The sequence below is a fragment of the Pyxicephalus adspersus genome, chromosome 8 (assembly GCF_032062135.1).
Source record: "Pyxicephalus adspersus chromosome 8, UCB_Pads_2.0, whole genome shotgun sequence".
Classification (NCBI taxonomy): Eukaryota; Metazoa; Chordata; class Amphibia; order Anura; family Pyxicephalidae; genus Pyxicephalus; species Pyxicephalus adspersus.
In genome coordinates, this window is record NC_092865.1 from 61,648,669 (window position 1) to 61,673,802 (window position 25,134).

The 25,134-nt window shown below is 36.6% G+C and overlaps 2 protein-coding genes across 4 annotated transcripts in view; both read left to right on the plus strand.

The window, feature by feature from the left end:
- DNAH12 (dynein axonemal heavy chain 12) overlaps positions 1-6,094 on the plus strand; it is a gene marked incomplete in the record, with an annotated part of 69,691 nt that extends 63,597 nt beyond the window's left edge. Inside the window, 3 exon segments of the mRNA XM_072421221.1 lie at positions 639-730; positions 1,637-1,704; positions 5,802-6,094. Of these exon segments, the coding sequence (XP_072277322.1) occupies positions 639-730; positions 1,637-1,704; positions 5,802-5,992 (351 nt within the window).
- Positions 6,095-7,683: 1,589 nt separating this feature from the next.
- Positions 7,684-24,836, plus strand: ASB14 (ankyrin repeat and SOCS box containing 14). Of its 3 annotated transcripts, XM_072420897.1 has the most exons (12): positions 7,684-7,849; positions 7,942-8,274; positions 10,548-10,955; positions 11,046-11,098; positions 12,679-12,810; positions 13,517-13,675; positions 13,797-14,042; positions 14,997-15,168; positions 16,791-17,334; positions 18,591-18,744; positions 19,871-20,079; positions 24,493-24,836. In XM_072420897.1, the coding sequence occupies exons 3-11, from the start codon at positions 10,825-10,827 to the stop codon at positions 20,047-20,049; spliced, it is 1,770 nt and encodes a 589-aa protein (XP_072276998.1). In that variant the 5' UTR covers positions 7,684-7,849; positions 7,942-8,274; positions 10,548-10,824; the 3' UTR covers positions 20,050-20,079; positions 24,493-24,836. The 3 variants fall into 3 exon arrangements, with proteins under 3 accessions (XP_072276998.1, XP_072276999.1, XP_072276997.1); XM_072420896.1 differs by lacking the exon at positions 24,493-24,836 and having other exon boundaries at positions 7,686-7,849; positions 19,871-20,699; XM_072420898.1 differs by lacking the exons at positions 10,548-10,955; positions 24,493-24,836 and having other exon boundaries at positions 7,685-7,849; positions 19,871-20,699.
- Positions 24,837-25,134: the final 298 nt, after the last annotated feature.

The window sequence follows — 25,134 nt, forward strand, 5'->3', positions numbered from 1 at the left end:
TTTTCTTAAAATCAAGCTTTGTTAGCTATTTGTTAGCAAATGTTTTCAATCCTGGGCCAGATCCATTCCAGGTTTGCTGGATCACCCAGCTTCACTGATGAAAGTGTTTTCTCTCCAGCCTTGGAGAACTTTAATAAATCAGGCCAAAAAGTTTGGTTTCACGACCCAATGTAAAGATCATTTATGTCCTGCAATCTATTTCAAGAATGTAGTCACACAAAAAGCTATAACAAAGTCATAAAAGGAGACCTGAGAGCTATATAGAAACAGGATCTATATTTTGTTTTACTATACGTTCTGCAACAACTAAATTCCGACTTAGAACATAGCCACTAATACCATAACATAGAAACCATATGTTGACCATGACTATGGTTTATTGAAGCTTAAGTTAGTTTTTAGCAGATGTCTTTATTTATTATGCCATCTATCAGTTACCATACCCTGTGGCTCATTGCAGTAAAAAAGATAAATCAATGACCACAGGAATGAGCTGTGTGGCATATGATCATTTCACTCACGAATACTGCTAAAGGGTTTTTGTGTGGGATCACTAGTGTTGTTAGATTTTGTTTTATAGTCAACTAGCTAAACCACACAAAATTGTGATATTATATTAAAAGTATTCTCTTCTGCAGGTTCTACCTAGGGATACCTCTGACACCTCTCCAGAAGACGGTGTTTATATTAATGGGTTATTTTTGGATGGAGCTCGGTGGGACAAGAAGAGGTTAGTGATTCAATATTCTTCCCATTTGCTGCTTTTTCCTAATATATATATACATACCTCTTCAGACTGGTTGTGTACTGTCTTTTCACTACCATTGCACTGTTGCACAGACACCTTTCAAAGACTGTGTGAAGTCGTACACAATTAGTGTTCTCATTTGGCCTAAAGATAGGAAAAAATGTGTGTATTTCTCAGAGACTTTTCACATGTGACATTTTTCCTTCAGTGCTTTTACTGCATTAATATTCAATAAATCAGAAATTTAAAAAAAATAATCTACTGTATAGCATATTCACACCTATTTATTGCAGCATAGTGTAGTTTTAAGTATTGGACTTTGTACATGGTAGGTGCTCCATTTCTCTCTAGCACATGAATTTCACACAATTACACTAATCAAAGCATCATTCCTACTACAAACATGTTCCAGCAGTTTTGCAGACCCTGGTAGGAAACACTGGTAAGAAATGTCAAGAAGCATTGTTCTTACTACTCAAAGATCAAAGATCAAAGCAGAGAAAGTTTTCTAGACACAACATTTATTATATTGAAGTTTGCCAGCCCTTGTATGAGGTGCCCGTATTATTTTTAATTTTTCCTTTATTTTCACCATGCTCATTTATTCCATTGTATCTACAGTGTGGGGAGACATTGTTATCACCAGGATGTATTTAATGTCTTTCTCGCTTCATCTGCACCTACATGCAGGATAAGTAGATCGATGATGATTACTGAACTAAAATAATCAGATATTAATATTTCATAACAAATTTCAGCCAATCAAACTTTAGCTGTATTGCAGTTCAGTGCAGTTTTAAGATAGGAAGACCATATTCTATTGGTTGCTATTGTTTTGTGTCATGTTGTTCATTTTTGAGATATAACTGTAACTTCATTATGTTTCAGTGGTGTGCTAGCAGAACAACACCCCAAAATCCTATTTGACTCTGTGCCAATAGTCTGGATTAAACCAAGTAAGTAAATTAGGTGATACATTATTAATTTGAATTATAACATGATTTCTGGGTAGATATTTGGGATTGATCCATAGCATGATTAACTAAATTACAATCAAACATTATATTGAAATTTCCCTTAGGGACAAATACTGCCTACCTGCTGAGTGACTCATTTTTCTTTCATCGTTCACCTCGTGTAGCTGCTGCTTACATTTTTGTGACCGCCACTATGTTTATATTTGGAATCTCCCTTGGCCTGATCACAAAAATGTAGTGATTGCTCATTATAGTTTTTAAATGATGGAGAACCATGCTGATCAGTTCTCTTTCATTAGTCTAAACCAGAAGCTATCTGTCACAATACAGACTTGAAACTAGAAGCATGTACAGCTGTGTGGTGCCAGTTCCAGGGCAGCAAATAGTATGTGTTCACATTATCCAAGCAGCAGTGTGGACACCTAAAAAGGAACCTGCTTCTTTGCAGTGAAGTAGTTAAAACGTGACACATCACGTGACCACCTATAGAGGTAAATAAAAGGGACATTTAAATTATGTAGCAATCAGTTAAGGGGATGATGTCTAGAATTAGGTAGGTTAGTTTCTATTTAGTCTTTGAGTTAACAATTTTTAAACTATCTGGGTTCAACAGAGTCATCTTTTGTTTTAACTTGTCAAGATCATGAAATTTAGGCTAACGGCCTTCAGCATTTGAAAAGGGGAATTATCATCATCTTTTTTAGAAGCTTTCAGGAGATTCACTATTGGCCTAGGAGGAATTACTAAAAGAGTCCTATTAGCTATTGCTTATTTACCACTAGGAAATGAATAGTTTAGCATGGCCAGAAACTACACCTATTATTATTCTTATTATTATTTATTATTTATCATTTTAAGGCTGTCTGGTTGCATATATAGTAATAAATGTGATCTTATTTTATTCTTTATTTACGTGCAGCTGTTGATTGGTTATTTTTTTAAAGGGAGTTGGACCACTGCTTTGTGTGAAAGAACTGCAGCCTGACACTCTACACAGGATAATTTAAACCTTGTATTCTTTATTTAAAAGTTAAAGAATATCATAAAAACCAGATTCAGTACTGTATATATGCAGCTTTCCCTCATTACTGTATTACATTGTGAGGGCTAAGTGGGCTTTAAACCACTAGATTTACATTGCACAGAAGCCTTCTGTAGTACAATATGAGATAAGCATCTGTTGATTAATCTTTATTTGATCTGGATCTTGGAAGAACTCCACAATGAAAATGTTACTGTACCCTCTAGGTCCAGCTGGTTTGTTCTCAAGGTTAGACATAGAACTTTGTCTTTGTATGGAACTTTTCAGTCTCAGTGCACCTGTTGTTAATAATTCACTCTGTGATTCTATAAGATTTAGTACATTTTTAAAAAAATGTGATGTAGAATGTGTTAATTAGAGACTTTAGTAGTAATATGTGATGGTTTATCCTGTGCAGTGACCTTGAAGTTTTGTTTTTTTATATATAAATATAGGCTACGCTGTCTGGTGCAGAGAATGTTCAGAACAATCTGGATTCTTAATGTTACGCTTGTACAGCATGCTGATATATTCAATCTATTACAGTCACAGATACCCATAGTCAGCTGTACATGAAATGTAATTAACACGCACACCAATATACAAGAGCAGCTATGTGTAGGGCAAGAGGATGATGACCAGGATAGGCTACTGCAGATAATAGATATAAATTGGCAAACTCAGATAGATAGATAGATAGATAGATAGATAGATAGATGAAATAAATATTTGAAAGGTGGGAAGTACATTAAAAGGAACATTGGGGGCACAGAAACTTAGTACACAATATAAACTATACAAATATATATACTAAAATATGTACTATACAAAATATCTACTAATATCAGAAGTAGTGAGAAAAACGAGGATGCTAGAGTGATAGATAGGTGGATGGAAAGATAATCAACGAACAAGAAAGATAAGTAAGAGAAGGGTGAGTGGTTAGCACTTTGCCCTTCGCAGTGCTGGGTCCCAGGTTCAAATCTCGAGCAGGACACTATCTGCATGGAGTTTGCAGGTTCTCCCTGTGTTTCTGTGGGTTTCCCCCGGGTACTCTGGTTTCCTGGTTTCCAAAAACATGCAGTTAGGTTAATTGGCTTCCCCAAAAATGATGATGACTGGTAAAGGGACATTAGATTGTGAGCCCCTTTGAGGAACAGCTAGACTTTGTAAAGTGATGCCTAATATGCCAGAGCTAAATAAATACTGTGTAAAAATAATAATAATAAGAGAACATAGTGATTGAGATGAAAAAGATAGGTATAGATTGTATGGTAGACTAGAGGAATATTGTATTACTTTACATTTTGTGCACATGACTGAATGAAACCAGACATTTATTTATTTACACAATTTAGATACTTAGGAAGATGGAAGATTATATAAGGGCAAGAGTGGTGGGAGTGGAGGGTAGTAAAGTTAGTTTGAAAATAGTACAGGAAGAAATAAATATTTGTCGGTTTGTAGATTGTACAGTGAGGAAGTTAACAATAGTCTAGAAAATGAAGTAGCCGGTAATAAAGCTGTGTAAAAGACAATATATGGGAAGGAAGAAGTTTTAGTTGGTGTGGTCCCTATTGCTCCTTAGTGCAATAGGGAGACAAAAATATAGTAGTGTTTATTAGGAACTTTTCCAAGGAATGAAGCTGCAGATAGCAGAACTGATTGGAAACTAATACAATGGGGAAGCAGACAATAAAGTTAGTGAGATAATGGGCCTGATTTTTTAAAGCTCTCCAAAGCTGGAGATGATACACTTTCCACAGTGAAGCTGGGGGATCAGAAATACTGGAGTTGATTTCAGGTGCTTCATCACCTAGCTTCACTAATGAAAGTGTATCCACCACCGCCTTGGAGATCTTTAATAAATTAGGCCCAATGTTACAGACTAGAAGATGGGTCATTACAAGGTAGATCCCTGGAGAGCAGTAGATTTTTTACAGACCCTGAATAAGTTGAAAGATATAATATTTAATCAAAGAGTACCTTTACACTTAAAGAAGTGTTCAAACTCATCTCCGGAGTATTGGGTGCGGAAGTTCAAGGTACTGTAGAAGCTGCATTATTTGGGAAACTGAGTTTGGCCCTCCCTAAACCAAAGCTAAAACTAGTTAAATTGATACTATTAATGGGTAGAATCACTCTTACTGGAGCGTGAAAAACCAATACAATATCCTTAGACCCTATTTTTACCAAATTGAACTGGGTTATGGTAAACGACAAACTTACCTACATGCCTAAAGATTCTTTGAACTTATTCGATAACATCCGGGAGCCTTGGATTTCTTTTATTAAAGATCAAGTGGCAACATGATATATTTATAGACTGATACTGGAAGGTTAGGAAGTCTTCTTTTTGTCTATTCTTGTTTGTACGTCATAAGTTCATCTTGTATGGTTAGTGTTGATCATTTTTCACATACTCACTGGTTCCCTGAATATTGGAGGAATCTATTCATTGATAATAACACAGATATTTAATTATATATTTTTAGCAAATTGTTGTTCCCTCACGATCTTTCCTTTTTTTGGGGGAGTATGTATCCTTTTCCTTTTTTTTCTCTTTATGGATTTATAACTTGAAATGGAATTTATAGACTAATTATTGTTAAAAAGGATGATACAAATTGGATACAAGCACTAAGCACTTTTATGTTTATGTAAACTAATTATTAAAGATCTAAAGCACTTGAAATTATAACCTAAATATTTTTTGCACTTAGGATTAAATTGGAAAGATGTTGACATTTTAATGTATTTTGTAATATTTAATTGTTTATGAAAGGGTAGGATTATAATTGATATTATCCAGACTGTTACATTATTGCACAAAGTTTTATTGTTTATAATAAGATGTGAAAAGATCATATGTCTAAATGTTTATCAAGAGAAACCTCTTCTTGTAATTGTAATTGTATTTTTTTAACAAGGAAAATTAACAAAAACATTATTGAAGGACAAAGAGTACCTTTAAAACCAATGTATGTTAAATCATACCCATCAATTTAGATGATATACTATAATATAATATAACTTAATATTTTTGTGCCTATAGATAAAAAATCAGACATAAAGAAGACCAAATCATACGTGTGTCCTCTATACAAGACCAGTGAACGGAAGGGGACTCTGTCCACCACAGGCCATTCCACCAACTTTGTCATTGCTATGCTATTGCCAACAGATAAACCAGTCCAGCACTGGATAAAGAGAGGGGTTGCCCTCCTCTGCCAGCTTGATGATTAACTCACAGTGGTCTAGACTTCTTGTTTTATGTTGCACTTATGTTCTTGGTACTTTTTGTGAAATATGTTTGTTATGTCCACCTTTTAAAAGAAGATCTACTTATTTATGTGTGAGTGTTTCCTTAAAAATATTAATAGTAGCAAAACCTGACAATCTGAATTTTTATTAACTCTTTAGTCTTATTTATAGACACATCTGAGATTATAGGTTGTGGAGCTTTCTGAAGTGGCCACAGGTGTGCACAGGAATGCTATCCTATTTTATTGAAAGAAACATGGTCTTATTGAAACTTTTGCATTGAGGTCAAGTTTTCCAGAACAAGCATCTTCTGCTACATCTGTAAAATTAGATTTTTTTAAAATTTTTAATTATTTCTTATGGTCTTTGCATGTGGGGCTGATTATTCAACTTTGGATTGAGTTGTTATATGATTCAGGTAATTTTGATTTGGCCTGGGCTACAAAAGCTAGCCTTACAAATGGCTATATAGAACAAATGCAATAATGGTTATGTTCTTGGGTACCCCCCACAGTAAACAAAGTTTTTAATCCAAATAAAGTATTTATGTGTTTTATTATTTTGTGTATACTGTGTTTTTTTGTGTTATTTTATTAAAATATAAGTAGTTTTGACTTCCACATGGAATCCTTTATGGTATTGTGGGGATGAGCATACAATAAAGAGCAAATCTGTGGTCACTCCCTTTTTAATTAAAAAAAAGCAAATTGTCCCTGCTCCATTCATGTCCTCACAACCTGTTTTGCAAATGTTTGTCATTTTTGATCATATATTATGAGTTTTTTTTTTTTTTAAACAATTTGCTGACAATTTTTTGCAAATACACCCTTGTGAATATATTTTTTGGTGCAAAATGGATATTTTCCATGATTTAACTTGCCTTTTGTATGCAATTGTAATACTGTTTTACAGGCAAATGTAACATTAGTTTAGTGGAAACAAATGCACTTGCAAGGTATTAACCAAAGGTGAGTGAATGTTCTTACAAAATTGTATTAATTAAAGATAAATCAATGCATTTAAAAGATATTAACTAGATATGTTAGTATGCATTGTACTAAAAGGTATGAAGTAGATATGGGCACATGTACTGAGAAATCCACTATAATGTTTTTAAGTCTGTGTACATTTATATTATTCAGTAAAAAGAACAGCAAGGTGTTAAAACTAAAATTATCATACAATCAGATTATATAAATTGCTGATCTAAATACAACTAAATAATTCAATATTTATTGTCAGTGATCTTTGCACATTTTCGTTAATCTTTGTGTTGCCTTATCAAAGCACTTGGGTGTCTTAAATACCCTGAAATTGCACATTAAAATTTATGCATGCATACTTGCAAATCTTTATTATACTTTGCTTGATTCATAGTTGATATTATCCATATGTCATCTGGCAAAGTCATTGCATTAGCAGTGATTGGAGGTGATAACAGTGGTACTACATCTTGAAGGATGTGATGTAATCATTCCATTTCAGAAAGTTCTCTGAAGGAACCATTTTATTCTTTGCCTAGAAGCAGGTGGGTAATACGGCAGATCTGTCCTCAACCTAATCCTCCCTCTCCTGCTCTTTTATAAGCCAATTGTTATTTATTCATGCAGGAGGGGATGGGAATAATTCACATTACTCTGCACAGTGATGAGCTCTTCCACTTGTGCAAATGTAGGTGCATAATAACATATGAAGAAGGAGGTGTGATTGTTGTGTGAAATGTTTATAACCTCTGAGCTGTGCAGTTTACAGAGATCAAACCAAGAAGTCATACAAAATCCTACGTCCTGTTGCTGTGCCTGGAAAACATTTTGAGAACACCACAACACAGATTTGCAAGTAAGCATGTATGCACTGTTTTTTTTAAAGCATGTCAAAACCAAAAGTTTAATATTCATTGTATTTTCATTTATTATTTCTTCATTTTATAGGCCGCATCTTGGTTTATTTTTGCCTGTGTAATGGTCATTTGGTTACAGAACAGCATGAGTTTCTCAGTCCAGGATCTGCAGCCTCTTCTAATTCCTCCGCTGTAATCCACCTGATTGTGTTACCAAACATAGCTCACCCACGTGAGAGGGGGCAGACTGTCCCATGATCCGGTATTTATAGGTCACTCATGAGATGTCTGTTTCTAAACAAACATAGAGTTATGCCGTAAGATGTTAGTCATGGCTTGACCTCTTCTTTAAAATGAAGATGTGACCTGATCAGCTTATGTCTAGAGAGGATTACCCCGGAGCTATTGTATACTGACATGTCAGGTAAGAATCTCCAGTTTTCTCGGTTTTGTAAATATTATATATAAATGGGATTATTTTGCAAAGCAAAATCAAATACAATTCATATTATAATAGAAACTAACTTTTTTTACTGGAGTCAAAATACTCAGGTAATTGAAACTTACCATATGATATAAACTTGTGTCTGCAAAGGCTACCTTCCATTAAAACAACATGCTAAAAAAGAAAAATGAATAAAAAAATCTCAATCTCTTCTGAAAATGTTGATTTTCAGCAACCTCCTGAGTTTCCTTTTAGGCCATTGAGGTTGTTGATATTATTAAATGACCAACTGGGAAACATCAGAGGTAAGAAGGATGGGGGCAATCTAGACTCTTACAGGAAATATCAGATTTTGCATATAGACTGGACAATTATATTAGTTACTTGTGTAATGTAGATCTAATGAGCATTTTAAATGTGGTACTTAGTGATAGTAAACTCTGCCTATTCATTTTGCAAGATGAGTCTAGACTGACTAGGTTAGTTTTCTGAGATGTTAACTTAAAATAGCCTAAAATGATTTCTTATTGGTGGATGTGGGGAAGTAAGAACAGTTCAAGGTAGTTTTCAGAATCTTTGACATTCATAGTATGGAAAAGCAACACGGATAGGAAGGTCACACTTTGCCCATTCTTGACCAACACACTCCTCACCAATGATACTGGGTACTGCTTACTTACCATCCAAGCTTATGTGCAGAGCCTCAATATACCATTGCATCACAAACTGGGTATATAGGTTTATTAGTAACATAAAACATTAAAATTAGTTCATCTGTGATGACAACTGTAAAAGCTGTGTGTCAGGAGTACCATAGCTGGGAAACATTATGGTATGGTACAAATGTTCTCCCTAATAATTATTAGCCTAAAAAAGCCAAAGCAAAATGGAAACCTGGAGGCTTCTGTACCCTGTTAGGGTCACGTAACTTGCTGGAGAGCTTGGAGATATGTGGATAGCCTCTCTTATTCCTTCACCCCAGATAGAGAGGACAGGAGGCATTGCGTATGGAGTAATAAAAGTGTCTGTCAGGTAGCTGAATATAGATGCTGGTATGGAAGGACCCATTTGTGTAATCCAAATGCAACAAACAACCGAGATACAGACTGAAGAGAAGTCAGAGTCATATGCAGGCAGGTGTTAAACATGTGGATGTGTGGTTGGGGTTCAGGCCAGGGTCAGTAACAATTAGACAGATCAGGTATTTAGGAAGCTCGGGGAGTGTAGTCAAGGTTCAAGCCAAGGTCTGTAACAGATAGCAGAGCAGGAGCAGATTAAGGCAAGCTGGGTCAGGGGTGGAAATAGGGAGGCAATTGGAAAGCACAGGATCATAGGTCACAGGTACAGCTGAAGACAAGTCAGCACTGAGGACCTTAATCAAAAAGCATATTTGGGGCTAGTAATTATCATGGACATGCCTGCAGTGAGACTTGCATGCATAATTGGTAAGCTTGTAAGTGAAGACATGCACCTTCATACACACATGTGCACCAACTTTGGTATGATCTTCCTGTACAGAAAGCATCCAAAATGTCATCTATTGCTTGTGTCAGTAGCTTACTTTTCAGAAGTCTGCATTAACGTAAGTCCAACTTTAGTCTTTTCTTGTAATAGGAATACAATTTTTGGACATTACAATAATGTAGACAGCTGACGCGTTTTCAGATCTTGTGTGCAAAAGACATGGTCCTTCAAAACAGAGAACTGGAATCTGCAACAAAGATTGTTAAAACCTTAGGAATTTACACTAATCATTATTTTTTTTCCATCAAAAGTGGTTACAGTATAAATAAAAAAATGCACCATAATGGTAAAACAACTATTCATATATCTCACTCGATTCCATTCTCTCAGGCTGTTGGTGGGTCTACAATCTTCTGTAAGGTGTATATATGCATATCTAAAGAAAATATTACAAATATGGGGATGACCTGTATTGTCATAGTGCAGCTCAGTATGTTCAACATCAAAGTCTTCATCAAGGCCTTAGGAAAGATTCTGCTGTGGAGGCAATTAATTATGTAACCATTTGAATGAATATAAATTTACTAATTCCTAATAAACATTCAATATTTAACTAGTACATGTGATTTTTCAATTTTTTAATTGGGACTTTTTTCATATGTCCAATTCAACATATCCAGTTATGACGTGGTAGATATTTCATAGTTTATTGTGATGTTGCCTTTTGTATAATATAGTATTTTGTATTTATACATTGTTTTTCATACATGTTTCTTGTTCTGATGAAGGGCCCTTTTCTGACCCCCAAAACATCTTAGTTGTTTCATTTAAAGAATCTAAGTTGCTTTTTGGAGTTACTTTGGTCGTGGCATTCTCCTTGTATACTGGTTTGCTTGAACTTAACTCTGAATGTCCCCTGGTTGGGACTCCGGCTGGTAGAGGGCTACCTGATCAAGACTGTTAACCCCTTTGTGATAAAAAATCAGATCCGAGTTGTTCAGTGTTCCAGAAGCCTCCATCAATTTTCTTTGCTTTATGGCATTGTGAGGCTTTGTGTTAAACACAATGGATTTATCTACGTTTGGTGATGACTTGGATGAAGATATTGAAGCCCAATATGTTATACATCAAAGTCTTCAAGAGGCCTTCAGGAAAGATTCTGTTTCTGATTCTGTAGAGGCAATGGAAGACAGCAGGTAAAAAATTGTTTGCAAGGTTTTTGTGTATAACAAAAAAAGTATAAATTTGTGTGATACTTAGACAAACATATGTAATTATTCTTTCAGCACCCTTTCTATGAGTTCTGAACATAAGAAGATTGTGCTTGCTATTCAAGTTGGTATGTGTCTTAAGTTTTATATGTTTTTGTTTTATGACATTGCCCAAGTGTATTTTTTTATCTATTACATTTCTCATTCTCTGTAGCTAAACCATAATGTTCATCTGGTAGCTTTGATATGGAAAGCAAAAAAGCATTAAAACGTTCCTCCAGCCAAAGAAACAAGATTATCATGAAGGGCCCGGCTTTCACTACATTATTCACCCTATCCATAGATTTTGCATGCAGTACTGTTTTGCTCCCACTAGCTGTCCTCAATATGAGGGCCAGAATCATACAACCCACTTCCTCTGAGCCCAGGTTTTCATGAATGCATCATCACCTGGGATTGGATAGTGAAAGAAGCTGCACATTAATGATGATAAGATTTGTCCTCCTCTCTACTCCAGCTTTGTTGTATAGGGACTGCAAAAAAATGATACCAGGAAAAATTCCATTGCTAGCATTACAACATATCATTTTAATATTAACATTATGATTGTAGTCCTACTTAATGTACATCATGTATGTCTAAAATATCTAAAGATTAGATGATTCCAAATTTTTAAATAGGATTTCACCAGTAAAATATTCCTCATTATTTTGACCCATGCACTAATTGGTAAAAGCCCAGCTTTAAATGTGGGACGGTGTGGTCAGGTTGATTTTAAATATACCCAGGCTATTACAAAGAGAATAAATAAGCCCACTGGATAGGTTAAAAGCTTATAAGAGGGAAAAAAAGAATACATGCTTTCCTTATTTCTTGCTCCTACAGGCTGCCTCCTTTTTTGTCTGCCACCCTTTATACAGAAAGAGAATTTTTTTCCATACCACATCAATCTGCTATATGATAGGAGGTGTTTAGCCAAGAAAAGACTAATAAAGTGGAACACATTCCCTGGATTTAAAGCTCATCTTTTGCTTTAGGTATTTTATTCACGCTACTGAATCACACCTGCAGATAAATATATGGTAAGTTTATAGCAATTAGCTGAACATTGAAGTGCCTACTTGTTCTATGCCAATGATTCTGAAGGTAATAAAGGCAGAAGATCAGAACACCAACCAGGTCAGCAATGGCTGCTCACATCGTCTCTCAATGGAAAGTCCACTTTAACACTATAATTTACAATACACAGGAAGCATACTGCAAAGATTTGTGCCACCACTGCACATTTTCTTGATTAAATCAAAGCAGTAAAAAGGTGAAAAGGAAATAGATAAAAACATATTTAGCATTGTGCAAATAAATTGTGCAGATGTGAACTCTAAAGGGATTTGGGAAGGCATTAGGGAGGAATGTAGAAGTCTCTCTATTCTTTTCTAGGAGTTGTATTACGTAGATTCCATGGCCTTCTGCTTCCATGGCATTAACACGCCAAATCTTGAATGAATTAGGTCAATGAACCTGGAGCTGAAATTCACATATGGGTCAGTAAGGATTTGGACCCTTTAAGACTTGGACCCTCCTTTCATTATTTCTGTCTTACTAATCAATGGGGCTCTAACTTAAATTATAAATCTAATTTTATGTTCAGTATATAAGCAGTATTTTACTTTGGGGTATTATAACTACTAACCCCAAATATGTGTTACAGGTGATGAGAAGACATTAAAAACACTGAGTGACCACCACTCTGCCTTCCAGGAGACTGACGATCGAGGATGGATTCCACTTCATGAGGCAGCAGCCCAAAGAAATAAAAATATTTTAGAAATCACATTTAAATGTGAGTTTTCGATTTGATAATATGGACTACCAATTTGTTTTAGTAAGGTAGCAGTGTCACATATACAATTTGTATGGCATATAAGTAGTTAAGGATTTTTTTGCCTGGGTGGCTAGAAATCATTGGGCACCATACCAAAATTTGGGATTTTGGTATGGTGCCCAATGATTTCTAGCTACGCCTCTGGTCATTGAATAGAAATAGCAGATAAACCTTCCAATGGGTATACTTGTCTCAGTAACAACTGTCCCATATAGTTCCCCCCCCCTACTTTGGGAGGAATAACCTCACACTGGCTGTGTTTCCAGGATAAAAGTGAAAGAAAGTTTCCAGGACAGGACTTTTACCTTTCCCTACTCGCCTCTCATTTTTTCACCACTTCAAAATTAAACCTAAAGCTTTAAATGTATGTAATGTGTAGGGATTCATGTTTCCCCTTACTGTAAGCGACCCTCCTTGTCTGTCTTGCAGTATGTTGGTAGGTGGGCACTTTACACAAAGCAGCCGTCCCAACAATTTTGACACAATAAATATCTCTCTGCTCACGATGTTATTGGGATTGATATCAGTTTTTTAATATCTAAAAGCGACACTGAAAAAATATCATTTACTTTTGAGAATGTAATTTCAAATATCAGACTTTAAAATTGTTATTTAATTTAATGATTGGTCAGTAAAATATATCAAACGTTGTATCCAATTTCAGCTTCTAGTTACAGTGCTTGGGAGCAGGAGACATTAAAAGGTGAAACCCCGCTGTTCTTGGCTGTGGACAACTGCCATCTTGATAACGTCATTTTCCTGCTGGCCAATGGCTGTGATCCTGACACTAAGAACGATTCAGAGGATTCCCCGCTTGTTATAGGTAATGAAAGTTTTAGGACAAACCTTCCATCCAAGGTACAGGTGACCAGGTCTCTGAAGTCAGTTTCTTCATATTTTTCTGTAGTATATAAGTTTATTTCCAAAACTATTTATTTTTGCAGCAATACGGCATGGGTCTTACGATATGGTGTCTTTATTACTGCGTCACAATGCGAGTGTAAACTTACCATGTGCTGATAACAGAACAGCCCTCCACGAAGCAGCAAAATTAGGCCGCAAAGACATTTCAAGGCTTTTGCTCCAGTCTGGAGCTGATCCTGATTGTACTAGTAACTTTGGGTTTACACCACTGGCCTTGGCTGCACAGCATGGACACACAGAAGTCATGGAGCTCCTCATTCAAAAAGGTAACAACAACAATTTTCAATCACATCATACACCAGAGATTTATATATATCACCAGAATAGGAGAACTTTATAAGAGGGTTAGGATGTGAGCACTATCACAAGCTGTAATGATGTTTGGGAAACCTCTGAATATCACTAAGATTGGAAGGTTCCTGGTGTCATCCATTGATCCATTGGTGACCTGAAGGATGTTGAACTGGAGTTATTAAACCTATTTTCCATTAATACCAGACAGTGTTTCAGATATGAAATGTGAGCCAGCTGCAACCAGAAGACACCTGAAAAGCTTTTTCTGGGTGTCTGTTTAGCAATAGGAGGGAGTCTTCTTTTGCTTGGGCTGGGGTTTTGGTATGTATTCTCTTAAGGCTGGGTACACACGTGCAATAATTGTCGTTGGAAAAGATCTTTCATGATCCGTTCCAACGACAAAAAGACTGCATGATGCATAAACGAGTGCTGTACATACAGCACCGTTCTGCTCTATGGAGAGGGGAGGGCAGAACAGAGTGGCACCCCACTGTGCTCTTTCCCCCTCTCTTTCATTATGATGGTTCCGCCAGGGCGCATGACGGGACGATGGACGACAAACGCTGTACACTTGCCAGATTGTGGATGCTATGGTGGATTAATGAATGACAGATCTGTAATGACCCCTATGGAAGAAAGCACATCAGTATGCCACTTACTCCTCCCATCTTTAGTGAACAGAACGGCTCTGTGTGTATACAGAGCTCATTCATTCATCTGTCACTGGAATCCATTACAAAAGATTGTTTCCAGTAATAATAATCTGATTACTTTGGTGTAACAATGTACTGCAGCTTTAAAGAAGCAATAATCCATGTGGTTCTAATTTTGCTGCCATGATTTACAATAGGACTAGTAGAAGGGGAAGTATTGACGTTTTGCCACTTACTGTTTGCTATATAACAAGTCTGTTTTCCACCTATTAGGAGCCAGTGTGATGGCCCAGGCATCAGATTCTGCATCAGTCCTCTTTGAAGCTGCTGCTGCTGGTAACCCAGATGCTGTTTCTCTGCTTCTGGAATATGGAGCTGATGCCAATATACCAAAGCACTCTGGACACTTACCCATACACAGGGCAGCCTACAGAGGACATCTCCTGTGAGTACTAGGGAAAAGGGGTCCAATATCCTATCCTTATTATCTGTATTTAATTATTGTCACTTTGATTAGAGCATTTGATAATGTCTTTTCACATATATGGGCCATAATTCCAACCTAATTTGACTGATTTTGATCACCAGATCTTTTTTTCAGTGTTATTCTTGGGGGGTTTGATTTTCAAAAAGCTTCTAGAGAAAGGAAACAAACACTAATGCAAAGTCTATTTCTGTCTTATAGCTACTTCTGTTATTTCCTAAGAACCCCTGGCTTATCTACAGTACCAGTGCCACCAGGATCCCCCTTTCTATTTTACTATCCCTGGAGAAATTTAATTTGTAATCATTCTGCACAGTTTCCTATAATCTGCTACTCTGTAACACACTTTTCTGGAGTTTAGCATGGATTACCATCAAATGAAACTACTGATTGTCAAATTCTAGATTTCAGAGGCCCCCACGGCTTCAAAGGTAGTATAATTACAAAAATTCACTGCTCTCATTGCAACCAATCAGATATCATCCTGTACTTTATATGAATACAATCTATTGACAGGAATAAATTGTTTCTTATCCTAGCAACCAATTACAATTTACTTACATGACGTTTGATTAGTACAAGGTGAATTTTAATTGGTAGCTATAGGTACTGCACCACATATATTTCACCTTACATGGTATTAAAAGAGCCCAGTTGTCATTGTACTCTTTTATTAAATAAGACTTTAACAAAAAGTAGGATTTTACTGAATATAAAACTTTTTTTTTATTTTTTAACTATACCTTGAATATTTATTAAAACGAGGCTTTTAAAGGTTTGGAGACATTTGCAATTATAATTATTGCATTTATAAAGAAACAGGATATTACTTTAATTCAGATCTCAACAGACCTAAAAAGGTCATCCAATAACAAAATGAAAAATAAATAATTGCATAGTTTTACCTATAATTTCACAGCTGGTGCAGAATTAGAAATGTAATCTGCTTAAGTGTTCCCTTTTCTCCTCATCAACATGCTACTAAATTGAATGAAATAAAACATTTCTGTTTAAATTGTTTACCTTATTTTAGGCAGAGCAATGCCATTGAGTCGTTGTGCTTCTCAATGCAATGCAGGCAGATCATGACTGGTGGGTGGGCCCAGCAGAGTTCCTTACATATTTTCCTGAAGACAAAAGCTGTAGTAATATGCACATGTAATGCTGAGCCTCAATTATTGAACAAAAATAGATCTAGTACATGAAACGGGCTGGAGACAGCGTGTATTGATTTAAGATCTTCAGTATGAACAAAATGAACAAGACTTAAGGGAAGCCTAGAGTTCATCTTTAAATATATTACTGAAAGTTCCTTGTGTTGTGTTTTTTTATTTAAAAATTAAGTCAAAGGTACAAAAAAGTTACTTTAATCATTATTCTTATTAATATTATTAAACAGGATTTATATAGCACCAACATATTACACAGCTCTGTACATTAAATAGGGGTTTCAAATCACAGACAGATACAGACAGTGACAGAGGAGGAGGAGAGGACCCTTCCACAAGAGCTTACAACCCAGGATCATATAACCCAATAGTGTTAGAACAGAGATGACATATAGGTTTGTCTGCCATTCACAGAGCTCTACGGCTGCTGATCCCAGTTACAAACATTTCCACAATAAAAAGAAGTGGAATAAGCCCAGTTCATTCAGCAGCGGCTGGAGGACACCCAGAGTGCCTGGATCTTCTCCTCAGATCTGGATTTGATGTAAATTTCATGCTGGCCCAGAGAGTCCGCAAGGGCTATGATGATGAGAGGAAGTCTGCCTTGTATTTTGCAGTATCAAATAGTGATATTTCTTCTGCTACTCTTCTCCTTGATGCCGGAGCTCTTCCAAACCAAGACCCTATTAATTGTCTGCAGGTGGCATTACGAATGGGGAACTACGAGCTGGTTAACCTGCTGCTTCGCCATGGAGCCAACGTAAACTATGTGTGCAAAGTCAATCCGCTCCACTTTCCCTCAGCCCTACAGTACGCACTCAAGGATGAGGTCATGCTAAGGATGCTGCTGAACTTTGGATACGATGTTCTAAAATGTTTCGAGTGCCCTTATGGGAATAATGTGCACTTTATACAGGGATATGAAGGATGGACTCCTGCTGTCATCAAGGATACAATGGTATAGTCTTGTAAAAAAAATAATTGTGCGTTTATTTTTGTGTCTTGGTTAGTAAACAAATTGATCAAATGAAGACAGAATAACTTTTTGCTAGGATAGATAGTAAATAGATCATTTATTAAAATCTAGAAGAAGTTAACAAAGGCTGTTTATTGAAGGTTTTAATATCACTAATAGGACTCGGTGACTACTAGAACTTTGAATTCATGATCACACCCTGTAATAGTCTAAACTGTTCTTGGAGTGAAGTATTTCTTCTTATTGAGAAATTGGCAGTTGAGCAAAATATACCAACATCTTGTATGGAAAATTTCACCATGAAAATTGAGTGTAGAGGTCAGAGTCTCAGTTTTCATTCTTCATATGTTCAGTACAAAAATGCAAACCTACCATTGACTCCAAGAGTGCAAGTGGGTGCAAGTACAAAGACACAAGAAATTTTCCAAAACAAGTTGTGTATAAAAGTATAACTACCATGCAGCGGTCTAGAATCTCTTCATTCGAAATAGGGGGTAAATGTATTAGTTAGTATATTAATTAGTATATTAATACCCATCTGCTACCAACTCAGCTTTATACACAAAACATTGTCCTATCATATCCCTAGCTTTATTGTTATTCCAGGCCAGCCCAATAACTCAATGAAGCGGACTGTTCAGATAGACAACAAGGAAAGATGAAATTACATTTTTCTTTTAGGAGAACTGTATGTGAGAACCTAATACACACAAATAAATATTTCATTTTGCATAGTTTACAATAAAGAATACCCTTTAGGGATGCATTTATAAAGCAGTGAATCTGACACTCCATGAAACATTCTCTGCTTTTGAAACACATAGACCTGGAAGATTCTCCACTAGATAATTTTTCAGGGAAAGTCAGATTCACTGTTTTATAAATGGACCCTTTAGAGTCTTTATTTAATGTAATTTAACATCTTTGACCTCCTACAATTTCTATACAGCATTGGCGTTAGCCTTTTTTGTTGTAAAAGCTAAGCTTAAAAAGAGCACTTTAGGATCTCCAAAAGGTTAGTTTATTTGTATTATTCCTATAAAAAATATACTAATGGCCATACAACAACTTAGGTACAGTCTTTTATACCTGTGACTATTGATGGTACAGTTTCTGAGCTGTAATAAAGATGTAATTATAATTACCATTTGCTCACATATTATATAGCACTTTACAAATTCTATAATCATATCAGTAATGATGTAACCTTTTACTTACATCTGTCATTTTCCTTTTAGTTCTGCGAGGTCATAACGCTGAATTGGCTTCGGCATCTCTCCGGTAATGTAGTCCGGGTTATGTTAGACTATGTTGACCATGTGCAGTTTTGCTCTAAGTTGAAAGATACGCTTACAAAGCAGAAGCTCTGGTCAGAAATTCACCACATAGCAAGTGAGTAATCTTATATTTGGAATATATATTTGGGCCACAGTTCTTATGTACAACATATTTCTCATACGTGGCTTTTATTCTCTTGTCCTCAGTTGCCAGATGACCACCATGCAGTATAGGTTTCATGTAGTAATTGTATGCTCCAATTTTATTATAATATTGCCTGGGCTGGAATACATGTTGCAATGTTTTAGCTTACAGAGAATGAGTGAGTGTTTATATACCTTCATACTTCACCTTCATCTGTCACCTGTTGTAGTAAAGCACTGCACGATGCATGAACGAGTTCTGTACATACAGCACCGCTCTGCTCTATGGAGAGGGAAGGAGGAGAACGACGAAGCGGCACTCCACAGCGCGTTCTCCCCCTACCCTTGCATTAGGATCGTTTGTCCTCCATCATCCTTGTCTGATATCGAGAACCATTGGACGTGTGTACGTAACTTTAGTGCTCCCAGGAAAGATTATTATTACAGGATACAGAGATATTAGATATATATTCCAGCATAACTGTACTTCTATGGGACAAGGCCATGTCCATTTCATTAGTTTGCTATGGAAGAACTTGTCCTGCACAAAGCCCTGACCTCAACTCTCTGTGATTACCCGAAAAGCAGACTGAAGTCTTCTTAGTTCCTATTAGTCAAACATTAGTTGCTGACCCTCACAATGCTCTTTTGGCTGAATGAGCACAAATTCCCAAAGAAACACTCCAACATTTTGTAAAAAGTTATTACAGTGAAAAGTAATTACAAAGAGAAGGGGCAACTCCATATTAATTCTTGTCGTGGACTGGATTGCCCAACAAGCTCATGGGCAGATGTATACAAACCTTTGGTCATGAAGCGTCCTTTCTTTTATTCACAATATAGATTATAAAATTGTATGTGCTGAGGAAACCATTGCATAAGGGTCTAATTACTTTCAGCGGAGGACTACCTGAGCGAATAAAAAGAAAGGTAAGGCTGGAGTTTAAGTTCGGGTCATTAATCAGGAAACCTATATATAGGAAGAGTTACCACACATTTCCTCCATAATCATTAAAAATAATGATAAGTGAGGATTTTTACAGATAGTATATCAGATTGTCTAAATATTTCACATGTTCATATTTATTTTATTCCAGCGAATCCATGTTCACTAAAACATCTGTGCCGTCTGAAGATTAGGAAATGTATGGGGCGACTTCACCTGCGCTGTCCTGTTTTTATGTCATTTCTTCCTCTACCAAACCCCCTGAAGGATTACATCCTGTACAAAGAATATGACCTCTTTGGACAGGGGAACTTTGGGCAATCCTGGTAAAGAACCAGTAATCACAATTGGAGAAAATTGGTGAGACCTTTTGACATTGCCAGGTATCCTTTGCAAGAGCAAAATCAGGAAATGTCAGGATAGAAGGCCCCTCCTATTGGCAGGATGTCGGTTTGTTGGAGGACATATTTGTTATGTGTGACTACTGGCTGGTGCTTGGAGTCCACAGCCTTATGGAGATATCAGCTAAATCAGCTCGTATGGGTTTTATTGTTTTCTTCCCTGCCATAGATACACACTGCAGATAAATGCACTCATACCATCAATAATAACTCTGTGTTGCTAAACACAGTGAAGACTGAGCTCTTCTGCAACATCTTGTAACTCCTAATGACTAAAACAAACTCTGCAGTTGTTTCTTTTTTGCATATCGAAACACAGCTTGCTGCAGAAATTAATGAATGTCAAGGCTCCATAAAGGTTTTTTTTTTGTTTTGTTTGTGATTAACTGACAGTGAGGATTTTATACAGTAACTGACACCACACTGCGTAATACTACGTTGAGACAAACATCTGTCCTAAATGCACTACTGTACTATCTCAAACTACCCCGATATTCAGTGATATTTGAACACACCAACCTTCTTTATTCCTCTTCGCTGTTCTACTTTAACATTTAATTAAAAGTTTAAAGTTGGGAAGTATGGTGTTACTACAACAAAGTGCCATGTTATGAAGCAAGAAGGAATGTTTAATCACAAGCACTATACTTCATTGAAATCCCACAGCCACAGTACCTGAAGGGATTGAGAGAAGAACCTCTTTATTTATTTATTAAAGCTCTAACAGTAACACAACTCATTTTGGAGATCTGTGTCCCTTCTCTCAGGATAATTGCTATGTATAATCAGTGAGTACAAAAAAAATAATACTTGAAGCAAAACAACAAAAATCCAGGGGGGACCAAAGTAACAGCTGAACAGCCTCTACGTAATGACCACCCTGTTCAGTAACACCAATTACATAGTCTGGTTAAAAAAAAAAAGGCATAAGTCTATCAAGTTTAACCACTAGGAAAATAAACATATTCATAGATTAAAGCGTACCTATGCTCACAAAATCAGCTTTGGCTTATGAATAACATAGGCCAAAGTTATATTCATCTGAATACTTTTTTTTTCAGCTTGCTTTTACTTTTAAAAACGAGTTCTAGCCACACCCCCAGGTCTCTCCATTGCCTAGGCAGTGAATTGCAATCAGGGAAATGCCATCCTTGGTGGGGGTGTTTCTAATCCACTCCCACTGCCCTAATTATACAGATTATTTTTTCTTTCCTTGCCTGGGACTCTCATGTCACTCAAGCGCAACTGCAGCTGCTTCCTGCTTCTACTCAGCTTGCGAGCTCTCCGTGCAGATATTTATTGAGCTCCAGCTAGTGAGGGAGGGAGGGGGAGTGGGTGGAGGAGGTCAGGAGAGGAAGAAATTGTAAACTTGCCAATCACAAGCTGGCCACCTCTAAACACTTCAGAAATCATTATATTTTTCATGGATACTAGCTGACCCAGCCAGTGCCACCAGGGAAGACTGACATTTTAGTGCAAGTACCGTATTTTTCGCCGTATAAGACGCTCCGGAATATAAGACGCACCCAATTTTAAAGGAGGAAAATCTAAAAAAAAAAAGATTCTGAAAGATTATTCCCCTTCTGATCACTCATGTGCCATTCATACCAGTATTCCCCTTCTGATCCCTCATGTGCCATTCATACCAGAATTCCCCTTCTGATCACTCTGTGCTTTTTTTCCACTGTACGGCAGTTAGGACAGGGAACAGCAGGTGGCGCTGTGCCGGCTTCTTTCGCTCTGCTTTACAGACAGGAGAAGACACGTGCTGCTGCCAGAGAGAAGATGAGACAGACGCTGCTGCAGCCAGAGACACACGCAGGATCGGGTATCGGGTGAGTATATTATTTTAGTTATTTTATCACACCTTTGTCGTATAGGACGCACTAACTTTCCCCTCCCCCAGTTTTGGGGAAGAAAAAGTGCGTCTTATACAGCAAAAAATACGGTAAGTAAGAATGGATTAGTAATTAAAAGATTAGTTTTTGAGTTTAGCTCCTCTTTAGGAATGCTGTTTTTTTTTTTGAGTAGGGGGGTAGCATATATTCAGTCACAAAAGACTTTGTTCCCAAGCAGAATGATTACTTCATGGAGGATAAGCAGCCGTTACATTGGTCCTTGCTTTATTTCTGCAAATTGCTGTGTTGTTACATTTGTGTTGTCTTCTCCTTGCCAATTTAACATTATGACTAGCCCAGAAAAAGATAATATAAGTCTCCAAATTGTGTCAGGTTGACAAATTCTCGGTAAAATATTCTACATGGGCAAAGGCCAGGACATTTTATAACCTCTTCATTTTCTATGGGCTATGTCTTCTAAACAAAGTGATGGACCTGTGATTCTGTCTTTATTTTATTCATATGAGGGGTAGCTAAACCTCCAAATGGTCCACTAAGCAGACAGCCGTAAGGACTTTATAATACCATAATCTACACCTCCAATGATCCCCATTTTACTCTTCATGTTACTGACTCCCTGAATACTCAAATTTATGTACACATTTAAACTTTCCTATAGACAATGTATCCTCCAATCTCCAGGTACTATGAAAATTATGGCACGGAGGAGAGGTCTAATAAGAGAGTTTGTTTGCCTTCTAAATATTTGTTTTGTGAGGAATAGAAGTTTAGCGGTTCTAATAATGAATGGTTTGGGTTGGACTCTAAAACTAGAGAGTTTAGATGCTTTTTGTTTTCTTCACAGCCTCCTGAAGGAATTAGCAGGTTAATGAATTCTACTGGCAGAATATTTCCATAAACAATGGGAGTTTCTTGCCCCAAAAATCCGCAGGCTCAGGCTGTATGTAGACACAACGGAAGCCTTGTGTTAGGATTGTTCCTTCACTAATCTCAGAACATTAAATCATGTGAACACTTGCTGTAACCACTTTTTTATCAAAAGGCCATAAAAAAAAAGAACAGTACAGGAAAAGTTTTTTTCACATTGGAGATGCTTTGGTCCGCTTTGGGCACTTTTTAAGCTATAAGTAACTTGTTGTTCTACCTAATAGGGGAGAATGATTGCTAATGGGGGGCCTTTCCTGAAATAGATAAGTAAGGATTGCCTGGGCGGTCTTGTTCTGTTACAATGTGATCACTGCTAATGCGAAGTGTGAGCTTAAGAAAAAGTTATGGCAATGGGGACGCTTATTTTGTGATAGCACTTGCTAATTAAAAAAAAGGAGTAAATATATTCACAAATGTGTTTATTCTGATGGAATTTATTTACGAAGTGTTATGGAATAATAATGCACATAAATTCTTTGTGCAAGTTTGATTGGCTGAGGAGCCCTATAGTATGGGGTCACTCTGTGGGCATGCAGGAGAAGGGCATATTTTGCCCATACATGCCAAGCTAAAAGTAGATATATACAGAAGTAAAGATTACTATACACTTAGTGATCACTAGCAGGAATTTACAATATGTAAGGAAAAAAGTGATTAGGTGATGAATTCTTGCATCATCTGTTTTGCACATGTGTACCTCTGTATTAAAGAACTAGTGATGCTCACCTATTCCCATTTCGTTCTACAACCAACTATGCAGCAACGTGTAGGCCAGCTACCAGCTCTATAGATTAGATTCCAAAAAAAAACCCACAAAGTCGGTTTAGTAAAACTTTTTTTTTTTTTCCCCAATAACTTGTATAACATTTACATACACAGAATTTCAAAAAAGTTATGAGCGATTCATAAAAATTATAAACAATATAATGTTATTTACAGACCACAGTCACTTAAATCACAAGGCATAATAATTATTTCACTCACAAAGGCGAGGAGCAATGTGTAAGTTGTAGTAATGACCCCCAGCAACCATGTGGCATTGTTTTAGCTCTGAAGAATCCTGACTGGTTGCTTTGATCTACAGCTCATGGAACTACTTTAATAAATAAATCAAAATGCATCAATTTATTAGAATTCGTCTTTGTGACAATTCAACTCACTGGTAGTTATTATAGCTAGTAGTCTAAGCAATCTGTTTTTATTATAAGGTTATTTGTTGCTTGCACATGACGTGGGCAGCGATTTTTGTGAACTGAGCAGCCGAATAACTTATAAAGAACACATTAAAATATATCTATAGCCCCAACATTTTCATTTCATTTTAGAGAGCATAGGAAAGGATAAAACCACCTTGTATCATTGGGGAGATTTTCCATCACTTCTGGTTCTGTAGACTCAACAGGAAATGAGAGTATCTCTCTACAATATGAGGGAAGTCCCCCAAATAACTATCCCTGTAGGATGATTTCCCCTCCCCTATTCTCAAAAATTTGGATTTACTTTCACCTTTATTCTTATTGAGAATGATAATAGGGACAAATAGTCTAAATGTAAAAAAAAATAAAAGCTCATCTATTATATTTCAGCTCGGAGCGGAGTGCACTGAACAATGAACAAATAGTGCGAAGGTTATTGGATCAATGACAACAAATTTAAAGGAACCTTTCCAGACAGAAATACAGAAGGTGGCAATAGGATGGGACAAGTTGTACTGAGCGTCGGTTCTAATGGCTTATCCCATATGTGAAAGTCCGCTCCACCACACAGCTTCATGTGCCACATTCAATATTATTTTTATTATATATACATTATTATTAATAAACAGTATTTATATAGCGCCAACATATTACACAGCACTGTACATTAAGTAAGGGTTGCCAATGACAGAGAAATACAGACGGTGACACCGTGGATATGGAAGTGTCTTCAGTTTTCATTTATCACCTGTGTGGGCAGTAGTGCTACAGCAGGGGTTTCAAGATTCTTTAAAACTTTTTTAAAGTTTCATGTCACTTTGTTTACTTTTATTGGGAAAAGGATCATTCCTTCAAAAAGCAATATATTGAAGAGGAGAGAAGCCTGGGGTTCTGGTAGGAGCCAACTCTGGCTCCTAATATTTTCTCATATCTTTAAAACAGCAAGTTCCATAGTTTATGACTGCAGTGTTCTTCCCCAGCCCCTTTTAGCTGGGCGCACCACCCGGCACTTTTCAGTAACCACCCGGCTGT

Bases quoted from the DNA above. Each gene is read 5' to 3' on its own strand.
- ASB14 (XM_072420897.1), top strand. From the start codon at position 10,825: ATGGATTTATCTACGTTTGGTGATGACTTGGATGAAGATATTGAAGCC. The intron at 12,811-13,516 runs GTGAGTTTTCGA...ATCCAATTTCAG, and splicing joins TTTAGAAATCACATTTAAAT to CTTCTAGTTACAGTGCTTGG. The intron at 17,335-18,590 runs GTATAGTCTTGT...TTTTCCTTTTAG, and splicing joins CTGTCATCAAGGATACAATG to TTCTGCGAGGTCATAACGCT.